Raw genomic sequence first — 16,878 nt, forward strand, 5'->3', positions numbered from 1 at the left:
CTCATCCCATGCTCGTGGCTAGGAAGAATTAATATCGTCAAAATGGCCATCCTGCCCAAAGCAATATACAGATTTGATGCAATCCCTATGAAACTACCAGCAACATTCTTCAATGAACTGGAACAAATAATTCAAAAATTCATATGGAAACACCAAAGACCCCGAATAGCCAAAGCAATCCTGAGAAAGAAGAATAAAGTAGGGGGGATCTCACTCCCCAACTTCAAGCTCTACTATAAAGCCATAGTAATCAAGACAATTTGGTACTGGCACAAGAGCAGAGCCACAGACCAATGGAACAGACTAGAGAATCCAGACATTAACCCAGACATATATGGTCAATTAATATTTGATAAAGGAGCCATGGACATACAATGGCGAAATGACAGTCTCTTCAACAGGTGGTGCTGGCAAAACTGGACAGCTACATGTAGGAGAATGAAACTGGACCATTGTCTGACCCCATATACAAAAGTAAACTCAAAATGGATCAAAGACCTGAATGTAAGCCATGAAACCATTAAACTCCTGGAAGAAAACATAGGCGAAAACCTCTTAGACATAAACATGAGTGACCTCTTCTTGAACATATCTCCCCGGGCAAGGAAAACAACAGCAAAAATGAGTAAGTGGGACTATATTAAGCTGAAAAGCTTCTGTACAGCAAAAGACACCATCAATAGAACAAGAAGGATCCCTACAGTATGGGAGAATATATTTGAAAATGACACATCCGATAAAGGCTTGACGTCCAGAATATATAAGGAGCTCTCACGCCTCAACAAACAAAAAACAAATAACCCAATTAAAAAATGGGCAGAGGAACTGAACAGACAGTTCTCCAAAAGAGAAATACAGATGGCCAACAGACACATGAAAAGATGCTCCACATCGCTAATTATCAGAGAAATGCAAATTAAAACTACAATGAGGTATCACCTCACACCAGTAAGGATGGCTGCCATCCAAAAGACAAACAACAACAAATGTTGGCGAGGCTGTGGAGAAAGGGGAACCCTCCTACACTGCTGGTGGGAATGTAAGTTAGTTCAACCATTGTGGAAAGCAGTATGGAGGTACATCAAAATGCTCAAAACAGACTTACCATTTGACCCAGGAATTGCACTCCTAGGAATTTACCCTAAGAATGCAGCAATCAAGTTTGAGAAAGACAGGTGCACCCCTATGTTTATTGCAGCACTATTTACAATAGCCAAGAATTGGAAGCAACCTAAATGTCCATCAATAGATGAATGGATAAAGAAGATGTGGTACATATACACAATGGAATACTACTCAGCTATAAGAAAAGGGCAAATCCAATCATTTGCAGCAACATGGATGGAGCTGGAGGGTATTATGCTCAGTGAAACAAGCCAAGCGGAGAAAGAGAAATACCAAATGATTTCACTTATCTGTGGAATATAAGAACAAAGGAAAAACTGAAGGAACAAAACAGCAGCAGAATCACAGAACTCAAGAATGGACTAACAGGTACCAAAGGGAAAGGGACTGGGGAGGATGGGTGGGTAGGGAGGGATAAGGGGGGGAGAAGTAGGGGGGTATTAAGATTAACATGCATGGGGGGGTAGGAGAAAAGGGAGGGCTGTACAACACAGAGAAGGCAAGTAGTGATTCTACAACATTTTGCTATGCTGATGGACAGTGACTGTAAAGGGGTTTATAGGGGAGACCTGGTATAGGGGAGAGCCTAGTAAACATAATATTCGTCATGTAAGTGTAGATTAGTGATAGCAAAAAAAAAAAAAAAAAAGGGCAGTTCCTGTGTGGTAACCTCCAACGAGTTCTACACAAGGGTATAAAGGGCATATAAAAGTGTAGGCAAAGGGTCTGTTTGTGTTTATACAGAGGATCAAAGCCTAATTGGGCTACCCCGAAAATGAACTAAGATACGATATGAAAAAGAACTTCCAACATCTGCACCCTCTGGAAGACTCATGCCAGAAGATGATCATCAAAAAACCCCAACAAAGATCCACGCACTGCTACAGCTGTAGATGCACTCATCCCACCAGTTCCTGGACCTGCCATGGGAATGAGGAAGGAGATATCTAAGCTGGCCTGTGCATACAGTAAAACAACAAAATTGGACTGGATCTATACTGTTGGAACTCAACCAAGAATTTGGAGAAGTGCAAATTGTAGCGCTCCAAAGTCTTACAACTACAAACTATTTATTGTTAAAAGAACATATGGCATGTGAACAGTCCCCAGGAATGGGTTGTTTTAATTTGTCTGATTTCTCTCAGACTGTTCAAGTTCAGTTGGACAATATCCACCATATCATAGATAAGTTTTCACAAATGCCTAAGGTGCCTAACTGGTTTTCTTGGTTTCACTGCAGATGGCTGGTAATTACAGATATGCTTTGGTTATGTAACTATACTCCTATTATGTTAATGTGTGTGTGCAATTTAAGTAGTAGCTTAAAACCTATACATGCTGAAGTTACTCTACAAGAAGATATATCAAAGAAATAATCAATCTTCCCATGTTTTCTTCCGCCTGCTACTTCTATAGCTTTTCTTCTTCCTTCCTAATTACAACCCTTAAATAGAATTCGTGCCTCATATCAAATTTACCGAGTATCATAATTCTTCCAAGTGGTAAAGATACCTCAAGACAAATGCTGGGCATAGAAGCCACAGGGCATAAATATGCAAAGAACTAAAAAGCTAACTTTTTCAAACAATAAGGCTTCTCTCTCACTTACCAACTTCACATTTCCCTGTATGGCCCCGGAAGATGACTGGTTAGCCAGAGACGGGTAAGATTCCTCAAGGGAGGAACAACCTAAGACAGGCACAGTCGCAGGGGGGCCATCAGGTGAGAAATTGGGGATCAACAGAGGTGAGGCTTAGAACCTCACCCCCCCGTTCTGAGAGAAATCTTCTGCATACGTGGATGTTTTATTGCCCTGGTCTAGCTTGGATTAACACATAGTCTACAGGCACACACCTGATCATCTACATGTGCTCTCTTACAACACTAAACTATGTTTTCTACCTTTATCTTGTATCTACCTACCACTTCAGCATTTTATTAAAAATAATAATAATAAAGAGAGAAATGTGGTATCCACATATAAATCAAGTATAAAAACCAAATGAGTATTCATATTTGAACTGACTGTTTATAGTTCATAATGCATGAGCAAAACCGAAAGTTTCTGTGATGACTGCCCTTGTACTGTTCACTATGTAACTTATTCATTATGTAAGAATTTGTTCTACATGTAAAAACTTGTTTGTTATGCCTCAGAAGATTGGAGACTGACAAAAGTTAGGCTTGGGGTGGAATAATGATTGTGCATTGAGCATTGACTCCCCTATACAGAATTTTATTGTCGTTAACAACCATTTGATCAATAAATATGAGAGATGCCCTCACAAAAAAAAAAAAAAAAAAAAAGGACAGAGTTCCAATGGTAAAATAAATTAGTAACCGGGATGTAATGTATAGCATAAGGAATATAGTCAAGATATTGTAACAGCCTGGTAGGGTGATAGCTGGAACCTAGAATTATGTATATAAATGTTCTACCACTGTGTTGTACACTTGAAACTCATGTAATGTAATACTGTGTGTCAACTACCCTTCAATAAAAAATAATTATTAAAAAAAAAATGTTAATGTCAAATACATTAATTAATGTTCATTTGTATTTATGTTAACATGCACTTGCATATTATATTTTAAATAAATATTCTTATTTCCTCAGTTTTAATTTCTAGTATGGTAAATAGTGATAGAACCACTAACTTTTATAAATAAAAGCTCTCTGAGGTCATGTTAACTGTTGACAGAACTTATAGCCTACATAAATAAATGCTCTTTGAGAGCCTCAGTGACTGTTTTACAAGTATAAAAGGAGTCCAGAGACCAAAAGTTTGTGTACATTTTTATTCTAAACCATATAGGCCTTGGAAATACAGTCTTCCTTTCATATCTTGGCTCTTCAATAAGGCCAACAGGAAAGATTACCATTTAATCTTTCCCTTTTTTTCCTTTTATACATTACTTTCAAGGGGCATACTTCTATAAAATAGTTATGATAGGGATATGTATTTTAATAAAGCACTTACAAGTATTCACTTATACATCATTAATTACTTTTTGGTAATTCTATGCTTAACACATCAGGTACTCAAAAGCATTCAGTTTTTAAATTCCCAAGTTTAAATTTCTTTTTTTTTTTTTTAAGAATTTATCTCCTTTTGATGCAGGAATATAATATTATATCATTTGGTTAAATATTTTCAAACTATTTGAGTATATGCCAAACTCTTTAAGAAAATTAATATACAATCTAATTTTTCTGTTTTCCATTTTCTGTGCCCTCACAGCATTTAAAAATGTTTCAAGTGGTTTTATACATGTCATTTTTATGCCAAGTTGTTAGGGTAGATGTGTCTATCCCAATTTTACAAACAAAATTTAACATTCAGAGGACTGAATAGAAATCCCTATAAACCCCTATACAATACCATTAAGCAGCAGCTCAGAGGAAAACTCACATCTGTTTCTCATGCAGTATTCTGTCACACCACGTTATACAGATCCTTCTAAAAGAGGAATTTGCCTAGTTTTTTTCTTTATGCAGAAAAAAATACACTGATTTTTAATGTTTCAAATTCTTAAAATTCAAGTGTCCTTACCATACTTAGAAATAATTTATAGAAAACAAATTCCTAAGATATACAGATCCTCATAGCCTAGTCTCAATTTTCTGGAATACAGATGACTTCAAAATGTATCTCTAGTTTTTTAGTCAAGACTTCCCTTACCAGTTTTTTACACCAATCAAAATGCAATAATGCAAAAGAGGATGAGAAAAACAGTAACTTTCCCAAGTCTTTCTCCAGCTGCTTGGTCTAAGAGCCTATCCTTTATAAACAGGAAGAAAATATGTCAATTTTTTTCTTGACTTTGACTCTCTTCTGAACTCTCTCAAACTTTGCACACAATGACAAATACACTTCAGACTGAAATTAACAGCCTTACTTCTATTACAGTATCAAACACTGACGGCTTGTAAGTACCAAAATCTCTAACATTTAAACACAAAATAAGCTAGCTTCATTACAAATCCTGTAAGAGAACTTAAAATTTTTTTTGCTCAAAAATTCTTAAATATTTCATTAGAAATTAGAAATACATGTACTTTCTTTCCACCACTCAGAAGATGACACACAAAAATGAACATTTACATATTTATCCACTAACTGTTGAGGGCCTATGTTCTAAGCCATGCAAAAACAAATAATCTCCACCCTCATGTAATTTCCATAATCATATAGGTACTAGTAGAAAGTGGAAAAATGCTACATTTACATGTGAACTTTTCTAAATTTTGGAAACATGACCCTACTCCATAAGTTTTCACTGTAATGAAAAAATTGAGCTTGAATACCAACAACATTTGTTTAGTAGTCCTGAAAAAATTACTTAAGAGATATGAATGAGATGTTATGAAATAAATTCTTTTATTTATCCCAAAGCTGCTTTAGATTCAAAAAGACTATGATCATCTAATGGTTGCAAAATTTCCTCAGTAAAATCTTCTAATTTTGACAGCTGATAATTTAATCACAATGTTAAGAGTGGTGCCAGGGAATCATATTAGTGCAGTACTTTAAACAATGAAAGACAGAGTAAAGGGGTTGAGTCCACCAGGACAATATCTCACTGATCCTACACTTTTTGGAGTGTGGCAGCAGAACAGAACACTAAAAAAATATCCCTGAAATGAACATATGACGGACTGCATAGGATATTTAAAACATGAGGTAATAAAAGATGACAAGGTCACAAGGAAAACAATAATATAAATCAAGAATTTGAAAAAGGAAAATGGGCTAGCAAATGTAATTTGGTTTTATACACTACATTTGAGACATGGTAGAATGTCTAAGTGGATAATCCTGAAATCAACTGAAAAAACAGGACTGAGATCCACAGAAAGATCTGTCCTAAAAAGAGATATGGAAATGACTAAAAAACTGAAATTATTTTAGGGCAATATTATTTTGTGCCAAAGTAATGTAACAAACCTAATTACCAAAAATACAGAAAAGGAGATATTTAATACCTGGTTGAAACATGCTAATTTCAAGTAAAACAATGTTCTTACCTACTATTTTCCACAGCCTTCATAGCATATTCAACTTGAAAAACTCTTCCATCAGGAGAGAATGTAGAGGCTGACAGGTCATACTAGGAAGAAAAAGGCAACAATAAGCTTATAACAAAGTGTCTTTGGCAATAATACCTACGATTTTTTTCTAAGTGGCTTACACATCAGAAATGTGTGTTAAATCACAACAAAGATTTTGTTTTGAAGAGGAAGAGGAAGCATGTCAGAGCAGCAACAGCCATTAAGGGAAAAGTTACATACTTGAGATTTCTGCTACTGAAAAGCAACAGATACAAGTCCTAGGTTAAGTCAGAACCTAGGTAAAGCTCATTAAAAAAAAAATTACTGTGGTACGGTAGAAACAGTACTGCAGTGAGAACTTTTAATTCATAGCTGTGGCACTAATAAACTGAAGAACTTTGGACAAATTATTTACCATTCAAACATTTAATAAACATCTATTAAATGTTAGTCACTTTAAGAGACAACAAAGAATACTCATTCTTTAAGTTCTTCATTTTCAAACCAGACCAGGCACAAACCTAGATGCTGGAGATATAGCAGTAAACCAGAAAATGGACTGATGAACATAAGACAGGATGAAATGATAGTCTGAGGGACTACCACAGACTACCTGATCAGGGAGAGCCTTGCTGGAGCAGTTATATTTAGCTATTGAGACTGAGGAAGACCTAAATAACAAGTCACTAGCGATTAAGGGATATGGAGGAGGAGCTGTCCTGGCATTTGGCATAAAGATCTTAGGGTAGAAATTAGCCTAGCACAATCAAGGAAAAGAAATAAGACCATTGTGTCTTGAGCACTCAAGTGGTAGACGAGTAAAACCGTATCACTGGCATGTGAGGGTCAAACTATGTTGAGTCTTCTAGGCTGGAATAGAAGGTTTATATTTTATTCTAAGTGCAGTAGGAAGTAATTGGAGTTCAAACAGGGAAAGGGATATGATCCAATACTTCAGAAACATTTATCTGGAAAATGAATCGTAAAAGGAACATGGGGGAAGCAGAGATCAGGTGTCCCAAAGGTGGAGGTTTAGACTAGAGGAAAAGAGATGGAAGGTGGTATCTTTTGACAGTGGTCAAAAACACTTGCCAATGGATTGGCTCTAAGAGTAAAGTAAAAAAGAAATAAAAGGTGAATTTTGTTTTTGTTTTTTATTTCAGAAACCAGAATTGGACCATTCATTGAGCTGAACATTGTAGGAGATGCAAAACGGCCACTGGGAGAAGGAAACTGGAAAGCTCTACTTTGGACATGTAGTTTGAAAGGCCTGTTAAACAATCAAGTGAAGAGTAATGTCAAACAAGTTTTCCTATCTGGAGTTGTTGGGAGAAGTGAAGACAGGAGATAAGCCTTCAGCAGTAGTGCTTCCTGAGTTTGCTGATCTGTTAAACGTGAGACCCTGTACCACTGTAATACCAAAATAGCTCACACAGTTATTATATTATTAAGTATTTGTAAAGGGTTTGTAGAGGGAAACACTGAATCAAAGATAGTATTAATGTAGTTGCAAAGTTAATTTCCTACCACACGCATTTTTGGGCATCTAATCCAAAAACAGTATAACAGCCTTAGCAACTCAGAATGGATTAAACCATTCCAAACATAAGCTGCCTATTAATAAATTCGGAAAACCAGTATTTGGGCTTAATGCAGAGTATCAAAATCTTGCTGAACTGAAGAAATAGATGAAATGGGGAACCCATTATTCACTGCCTCTAGTGCACACAAGCAATAAATAGTTCTAAACAAAAAAACTATATTTTTGATTTGGAGAAATAACATAAAAGAAGCAAGAGACTGCATATACGCAGTACGTTTAACAACGGAAAATAGTAAGCCGAAAGAGTTAATAATTAAGTCCAACTCCAAAATCAATAGTAAATTAAGTCAGAAGTTAAGTTCCCAGCTAGTCAATTAAGTGTTAAGGTACTGATACCTCAAAATGCTGTGAAGTAATTTACACAGGAAAAGTTGGACAAGTTAAGTCGGATTCTTCAGATTTCGCTTTTCAGACTATTTTTCTTAATTAGGTCTGTTCGGAGGGTTTCTAGAGTGAGGGGTCTGTCAGTACACTTAAAGGGAAGGAGAAGGCCCCATGAGTCAGCAGCAGCCGAGGAACCGCAAAGGCAGTCCACGGGGAGCTGCGTCCTGGGCCTTGCGATCTCAGGCCGCCTCGCCTCAGGGGCTCTCAAGATGCTAACTATAGCCAAACCTTTCGCACACTATTTAGAACCCCACAAGTTTCCACTTTCGGTTTCCCTAAGCAGCTAAAGAAAGTGACTCAGCAATGAAAGCTGCTCCAAGTTTTACCGCTGCGCCGACAGGCCCGCTACACCTGTGCTGAAAAGCTTCAGGGCACCGTCACCACAATCGCAGGCCCAGAAATTATCACAGGAAAGACCGCTGGTCACAGCCGGCCGAAGGCAGGCCCAGCGCACCCCAAGTCCGCGCACCACAGGCGGGCTGTCCCAGTTCCCTTCAGCTAATCCTCCGGCTAGACCACTGCACCGACAGACGACGAACTCACCCCGGTGCCGATAGAACTCATGGCGCAAAAATCAGCGGGAGTCGTAAGGTTGCCAGGCCTAAAGCACACCCCTTACCCCGCAGCACGCACACTAGTAACGGGCTCTTTCATTGGCTGCTCTTGTAACCAATAGCCGCCTTCTCTGCAGCTCGTTCTTCGGTCTTCAGCCCGCGGAACAGAGGATTGTGGGAAAAGGCTGGGCTTGGGCGTGAAAGGAGCGTGGAGAGCGAGGCGCCTGTGCGGAAGCGACGGGGATGGACGTAAGGGAACTGGGCGTCGCTTCCACGATTGCGGTTCTCAGTTTCGCTGACTCCCGTCGAGTTACCAAATTAAGGAACTGTTCCATTTCTAAATTTTGAATAGATAGCTCTCCCACGTGTTTTAACATAAAAGTATAAAGACCCTCTTTAAAATGGAAGGTGTTATCTATAAATCAAGTTATTTGAAGATTGTGGAGATTGCTGGTTTAGTATGCCTCTGTATGCTTTTATTGTTTGTTGTGTTAAAAGTTCTAGTTTTCCGGTCTTTCACTAAGAAAGATGTTTGTACTTAAGACATACATACTCTGCCATTTATGAAATTGCTTTAAATGTTGAAACTCTATATGGATTAAGCTAATAATTTGCTTACATACCTTTCTTATTAGCTCTGTAATTTAACAAAGCTATTAGCATTTTGAAAGCATGTGAACTTACATTCAACCACACATAAAAACTATGAGAATTCATTCATCAACAATTTATCGAGTATCTTCTGTGTGCAAGGCATTGCCCTAAGGTCCAGGAGCCACAACAGTGAGCAAAACAGATAAAAGTCCCTGTCTTCATGGAATGTATAGGTATCACCTTCAAGAGCTCAGGTCAGTAGTTTATCGAAGCATTAGTACCCTTTGTGTGAAGCTAACTCTGTTTAGGAGAATTAAGGGTTAAGACTGATTCAAGATACTTACTTACCTCTAATATGTCCCAAGTAGTCGTTAAACACTGCTGATAAAACGCTGAGTGACTTTCTGAATGGGTGAGGTTTAAACTGGAATTTGGGATTGTTACAGGAATATAAACTTGGCTTGTAGGAATCGTCAGTTCGGTGTGGTTTGTCATAGTGATTAAGTGGGGGAGGGTGACAGGAAGTGAAATCAGAGAGGTGGACATGGGGTCCAGATCTTTACAGTGGTTTGGACTTTGATTGTAAATGGAAGGTCATCAGTATTTTTTTTTAACTGCTAAATAGTTCAGGGTGTATTTCCCTAAAGTAAACATTACATGTCCACCATACGATTTCTGAAAATCAGAAAACAGTATTATTTTCTAATCTACAGACTTTATTTAGTTTTTGGTAATTCTGTCAATAATACCCTTCATAGCAAAATAAAATCCAAGATATATTTGCATTCATTTGTCATGACTAGCCTCGTTTAGTCTGGAAAATAGTTGCTTAATATTTCTTTAGGCATTAACATTTTTGAAGAATATATTTGTAGGATAGTCTTCAATTTAGGTTTGTATAATTTTTTTCATGGTTAGGTGATGCATTTTTGGCAAGAATGCCACAAAAGTAACCTTGTATTCATATTAGAGCATTATAGTAGAGTAGGAGGCACATAATGTCAGTTTGTTCCAATACTGATGGTGTTAATTTCGATCACTTGCTTAAGATTTCTCCACTTTGAAGTGTCTGTTTTTCCTTTTGTAATTAATAATATCCTATGAGAAAATACATTGAGACTATGTAAATATCCTGCTACTCCTCAACATTTCATCCACTAATTATAGTATCTGATGATTCTTATTTGAATCCATTATTATAATGGTTGCCAAATGTCGATTTTGTAATTCCATCATTCCTTCCACATTTATTCTTGGCTTTCTACTAAAGGTCATCAGCAGTTTTTTAATCAGAATTATATGATCTAAGTTATTAAATGATCTCTCTTGCTTATATGTGAAGACTGATAGATAAGAGTAAGAATAAAAGCATGGAGAATGGCAGGAAAGCTATTCTAGTCCTGTAAGCAAGCAGTAATGGAGAGTGATTTGGAGGAGAGTGGTGGCAGTGGCGGTGGAAATGTATGGATGGATTTCAAATATGTAAGGCTTGCTGAAAAACTGGAAATAGAACATAAGGGAGAAAGAATTTCAATTGCTTCTTACTGCTAATGAGGTATTACAATTAATGGTTAGTTTCTATTCTTGAACAAATGGATACATAAAGGATTTGAATTTACTTGGAAGACTAGCCATTTAATTTGCTTGTTAAAGTATTCTATCGAATTTTTTCATGAGAGGGTTCTGATTTAGACCAGAGTAGGCCAAAAAGTTGCTGGAGTTTATAAAAAGTCATAGTTATAGGAGGGTTCACCTTGAAGGTAAGTTACAAGTACTTTAAACTTGTTTAGGGTTCTAGTTACACTTCTAATTAACTTTACTACTTGTGTGTGATAAACACTATATGAGTGCCTAATGCCTTCCAGATATTCATGAATAATTAAGAATTTGGAGCTCTTTATGAACTATCAGATGAACTGCCTATTTCGGGTCTGATTATTGATTTATCCTATATTTGAAAGAATGGTTTGAATTGTGGTCTCAGGTTCTTGATTATTTGCCTGATTGATTAGAAAACTGAAAAGGTGTGGGTATGGATTTGTTTGTTTAAATTACTCTAAATTATTTTTGGAAGTAGTGCATATAAAATCATCTTTCTTATAGGTTGACAAGCATTTTGAAGTTATGAATCTGTTTTATTCTATTAGAATACTTAACAGTGCTTTGCACATGGTAGGTACTTAAAAAATGTGTTGAAAATGCAAATAAACACACCCATTTCCTAGTTACTGTCCATCAAGTTAGAAAATAAAAATAAATAAATAAACCAGAGTTGCAATTGAAAGAAAATGTTAGTGAATAATTGTATTAGTATTTTAAGTTTGAAATTTTTAAATATTCTCTTAAGTCCTTGCTCTGCTTTGAAGATTCTAAACATATACTATTATTTTATGCCATATCTTATTACTTTTTAAAATTAAGTAGCTCAGGAAATGAGAATGACCAATGTGTTTAACTTCTAAACACTGTATTTTAGGGATAGCCTCCTAAGAATTCTTTGTTTTTCTCTGGTTTACAATTAGGCTTTTGCTTACAGTTCTGACCAATAGGATAGATACCAACCACAGCACAGAAATACGCGGAGTTCCTTATCTAGAGAAGTTCACTAATATCTCAGAACAGTTAAATTTCCATAGGAAATTATTCCATTGTCTCAGCTTGTCATAATTTGATCAAAATCCGTTCTTCTCCTTCCTCGTAGAATTAAAATTATAAGGTTCAGTGACTATGTCATCCTTTCCTCCTAGCTTCTATCATTTGTGTTGGATGGGGATATCCTCCGAGGGTGCCTATCAATTGTCAGGTAGTTACCTGGAGGAGGCCTTATTTTATTGGAAAGAGAATCCCCTTCCTCAATTTAACTTACCTTGGCTAGACTCCTATTAAAAGAAAATGGCTAAGCTCTGCCCTTCTTCAGTTTAACTTATTTCTTAAACGTTGTTCTTTGTTTTTTTTTAATGCTGTCTGCGCCCAAAATTGCAGGAATTCAGTAAGCTATTTGATAGAAGGGGTATAGACTTGAGACTTGTTTAGGTGCAGAAGATAACATATTGGGAAGTAAATATTTTAAAACACTTTAGAAAAAAAGATTAAGTGACACTGCTTGTGTAAGTTTTCAGTGATCTTGGGATATACACACAATAAAAATTATGAGTTCTAAGAACAATTAAATGTTTTAAAGAATTCTTTAAAATAATTCGGAAGTGCGTATTTCATACTACGATAAATTACTTTGTGAGAATGTGCAGAAGACCGAGTATAATAAACAGTCACCAAGGGCGACAAAAAAGTAACTCAACCTCCAAGCGCCCGGCTAGCTCAGTCGGTAGAGCATGGGACTCTTAATCCCAGGGTCGTGGGTTCGAGCCCCACGTTGGGCGAAATGTGCGTTTTGGAACTTGAAGAACCTCATTTTCCTTAAAACGTATTTAAGGTGTCCTGGAAGAGTTGTAACTAAGGTGGATTCTTTACACCAAATTAAATACTTTCAGAATTAACCAAATCTGTGGAAAAAAAGACCTTTGCAAACGAAACAAGTATCAAAGTGCGCCTGCGCTCTTAGGAACCCTTGTTCCTGGTCCTTTCCGTGATCCCTCCCCAACCTAATCAAAGCACTGGGAAAACTGAAAGACCGTTGTTTACAGTTTAGACTGGTTTTCTGTTACTAAGTATACTTGCGAAGTTGCTAGCAGAGGACAAATTTTGCTTTTATTAGAACAAAATTATGAACTCCAATTTTGGCAGCTTTTCTAAAACTTAAGAGATCCTATGTAAAAGTATTTGGGGGAGCGGAGGACTTCGAAGAAAATGCCTTTGCTTATTTTACTTTTTCTTTCTTTCAATACAGGGCCTGTCCTGGACGGGAGAGTATTTCCTGGAGAAATATATAGTGAGAAATGTTTCTTTTTGTTATCTATACAACCAGTGCACACATCAAGTTTTTGTCCATTGTTATTGGGACTACACTTTGGATCTATCCATACAATTGGGGTGGATATTAGGAACTTAATATTTTGGTAAAGGTGAGACTCTGAAGCAAAAGCGCAAAAGAACTGAGATTTGCAATTCCGGATGGGGAATTAGGAATTTGCAGGAGGCAAGATTCCCGCCTCCCTTCGTCTTCATTGAAAAATTTGAAGTCATGAGAAAGGGAACTTCCACATGCATCCGCTGCACCACATCCAGGCTTGTTCCCGGATCTCACTCACCCGACAAGTAGGCGAAGATCCACGCTCTTACCTCTAGCCAACCTTACCCTAAAGCGCTGGTTCCTATGCTTCCGCGTGTTATCCACCAGCTTGCTTTCTACTAAATGATCAATTTCTTTTTGATTCTTCCCTTCAACATACAATCACGCTGTTATTTCTTTACCTTAAAACAAAAACTTTGACCTAGTTTCCCTGAAGACTACCATTCTATTTCTCTGTTCCCCCTTGGAGCAAGTCACCCATCCCCGACCCCAGTCTGCTGTGCTTACTATTCCTCTCCATCCATCTCTTAACCCTGACAATGCCCTACAGCCAAAGACCAACAAACCAAACCAAAATCAAAAACGCACCCGCAGTTGAACATGTTTGGTTTATTATTCATTGACACAAAGAACTGAGGGATGTCTTAGTACAAGGGTGTACAAACTATTATAGGATTTGGGCTTTCGTTTGGGGACGGTCTAAAGAATTGAGGGCATCTTTTGGATTTGGGTTCTCAGAAAGCGAGGGCAATTCTATGGTCTTAAACCTTATCTGTAGGGAAAGTAGACTTTTAAGAGGGGAAAAGCTGAAATTGGTAAAGTGCGACACTCATTTAGCAAGAGGGAATGTTTCGAATTGAAATAATGAGCTTCTTATTTAAAGTGAATGATCTGTGAGATGCCAATCACAGGCCCAGGCCTCCTACACTCCTGATCGACTATAAATGGGGGATTCCCACAATCTTCTCTTTGGGTTTTTGGTAATTACCTAGAATAGCTCACAGAACTCAGGAGCTCCTGTTTACTAATTCCTGCTTATTTTAAAGGATACAACTCGGGAACAACCAAATGGAAGAGCTGCATAAAGCAAGGTCTGGGACAGGAGCACAGAGCTTCCATGTTCTCTCTCGGCATGCCACCACCCCAGCACCTGGATGTGTTCACTACCCTGTTAGCTCTCTGAACCTTGTAGTTTAGGAATTTTTATGGAGGCTTCACCGTGTAGGCATGATTATCAACTCAATTTCCAGCCCCTCTCCTCTACCTGGAGGATGGGAGGGGAAGGAAGGGGAGCGGCTAAAAGTTCTAAGCTTCTCATCGGCTTTCTGGTGGTCTGCCTCATCCAGAAGCTATCTAGGAGCCCACCACGAGTCACCTCATTAGAATGAGACACTCCTGTTAGGAAATTCTAAGGGATTTAGGAACTCCGTGTTAGATGCTCCTAACATCCCCATCACTCAGGAAATAACAAGAGTTTTAGGAGCTCTGTCAGGAACTGGAAGAGAAATATATTTTGCCACACTTGCCTAAAGTCTTTGCTCATCACTAAATAAGCCCAGCCCATCACTCTGGCAACTTCTCCATCCACTTCCCCTACACATTAGTTCCACAGAAGATACCATCTTGTGACTTACTTTCCTACCTGACTCTTACTTTCTCCCTCCCCCTTGGAACGGCAGACTTTCTTTGTTCCTTAATGTACCTCAAGCACCAAAATTACCTGGATGTTCAATGAATGTGTTGAACTACTGAATTAAGAAGGGTGTGTTAGTTTCCTAGGGCTGTTATAACAAAGGCCCCACAAACTGGGTGACTTAAAAAGCAACAGGAATTTGTCTCACAGTTCCCTCTGGAGGTTGCAAGCTTGAAATCAAGGTGTAAGCATTGTTGTCATTCTCCTAGAGGCTCTCTTCAAGAATCTGTTCTACGCTTCTTTTCCTTAGCTTTCTGGTGTCACCAGCAATCCTTGGTGTTACTAGGCTTATAGCTGCATAACCCCTATCTCTGCCTCTGTTTTTACGTTTCTTCCTGTATATCTGTCTCATGGTATTTTCCCCTTCCTTGTAAGGACACCAGCCATACTAGATTAGGGCCCACCCTAATGACATCATCTTAATTGGAGTACCGCTGCAGACTACTGCCAAATGTCATATTCACAGGTACTGGGGCACTTCAGCATATCTTCCTGGGGCACACAATTCAGCCCTAATTCCTTAACCCCAGTCGATAGGTGTCTGCCACGTTATAGCTAGCTGTATAGCTCTGTTTCAGTCAGAGATCTTATTTTTCATATTATTCAATGCTGAAAAACTTGTAACCCAAATTCAAAATTTTTTAAAATTATGTATACTATAAAAAAAGATGTTAATAAAAGAGTGACTCCATACAACTGACAGTAAGTACACCTATTCCTGGCAATCCCACTGAGAGGTTTCAAAGTTAAGCAGTGAAGGGGCTTTGTTATGGAGCCTATATTCCAGAGAAGAAGATGAAGCCTGAAGATGAAAGCTGTAAGTGCTTCAGTTCCACATAACAGTGCTCACAGCAAAGGTCACTGCTTCGGGGGAAAAGGCAGAATTTTTTCCACCAGAGCAATGTCATTTTCAGAAATGAATATATTAGGAAACAGATGGCAAAATTGAACCTTCATACTTTTATTCACTTCACTGGTTTATCATGGTTTTCAAGTTTTTCATGATCTAATCCTAAATTGTAATTAGCAATGCCTCATCTCAAAGCCAAATGCTTTAATATTTTTTTTATAGAGAATTCAGTTCACATCACATGGAATAATTTGCAATTATAGAAATTCTACTCATCTTTCAGGAACAAGGTCTAAAGCCCCCTCTGTGAACCTTTCCTCAACTTCCCAGTAATAATTAACTACCTCAGTAGCAGGCAATTGGTACTCTGATGGCACCTACCACATTCTGTTCTGTATCATCAGTTGTGTACACCTCTACTTCTAAGTCCCTGAAGGGCAAAAGAACACATCTTACTGTTGTAGCACTTACAATATCTATAACTATAGTAAGTACACAGCACTTAATAAGTACTTATATCTTAAAAGATATAATCTGTCATAATAAATACTTATATAATAACTAATAAGAATCTTAGTCTGGGTCTACTAAAGTAGTAGTACATGGTGAAAAAAATATATATATTTTATTTTGGCATCATTAATCTACAAATACATGAGGAACATTATGTTTACCACACTCCCCCATCACCAAGTGCCCCCCACAAACCCCATTACAATCACTGTCCATCAGCGTAGTAAGATGCTGTAGAATCAATAATTGTCTTCTCTGTGTTGCACAGCCCTCCCAGTGCCCCCCCCCTACATTATACATGCTAACCGTAAAGCCGCCCCTTTCTTCCTCCCCACCCCTTATCCGTCCCTTCCCACCCACCCTCCCGGGTCCCTTTCCGATCGGTAACTGTTAGTCCATTCTTGGGTTCTGTGTCTGCTGCTGTTTGGTTCCTTCAGTTTTTTCTTTGTTCTTAAACTCCACAGATGAGTGAAATCATTTCATACTTGTCTTTTTTCACCGAGCATAATACCCTCTAGCTCCATCCATGTTGTTGGAAA

General features: G+C 37.9%; 1 protein-coding gene and 1 non-coding gene across 6 annotated transcripts in view; one reads left to right on the forward strand and one right to left on the reverse strand.

Moving 5' to 3' along the window:
- Positions 1-9,823, reverse strand: part of PSMA3 (proteasome 20S subunit alpha 3) — a 32,812-nt gene extending 22,989 nt beyond the window's left edge. The window contains exons 1-3 of one of the 5 annotated variants that reach the window (XM_057488414.1): positions 8,709-8,824; positions 8,118-8,253; positions 6,155-6,237 (exon numbers count right to left, since the gene is read on the reverse strand). In XM_057488414.1, the coding sequence (XP_057344397.1) occupies positions 6,155-6,177 (23 nt within the window). In that variant the 5' untranslated portion in view covers positions 6,178-6,237; positions 8,118-8,253; positions 8,709-8,824. Of the gene's footprint in view, positions 1-6,154; positions 6,238-8,117; positions 8,410-8,491; positions 8,679-8,708; positions 8,878-9,661 lie in introns of those variants that run through there. The other 4 variants (XM_036918982.2, XM_036918992.2, XM_057488415.1 and 1 more) reach the window with 4 other exon arrangements.
- A 2,797-nt stretch (positions 9,824-12,620) lies between these two features.
- On the forward strand, positions 12,621-12,693 carry TRNAK-CUU (transfer RNA lysine (anticodon CUU)). Its single transcript has one exon. It is a non-coding gene; the product is annotated as a tRNA-Lys (tRNA).
- Positions 12,694-16,878: the final 4,185 nt, after the last annotated feature.

This window comes from Manis pentadactyla, chromosome 11 (assembly GCF_030020395.1).
Source record: "Manis pentadactyla isolate mManPen7 chromosome 11, mManPen7.hap1, whole genome shotgun sequence".
NCBI lineage: Eukaryota > Metazoa > Chordata > Mammalia > Pholidota > Manidae > Manis > Manis pentadactyla.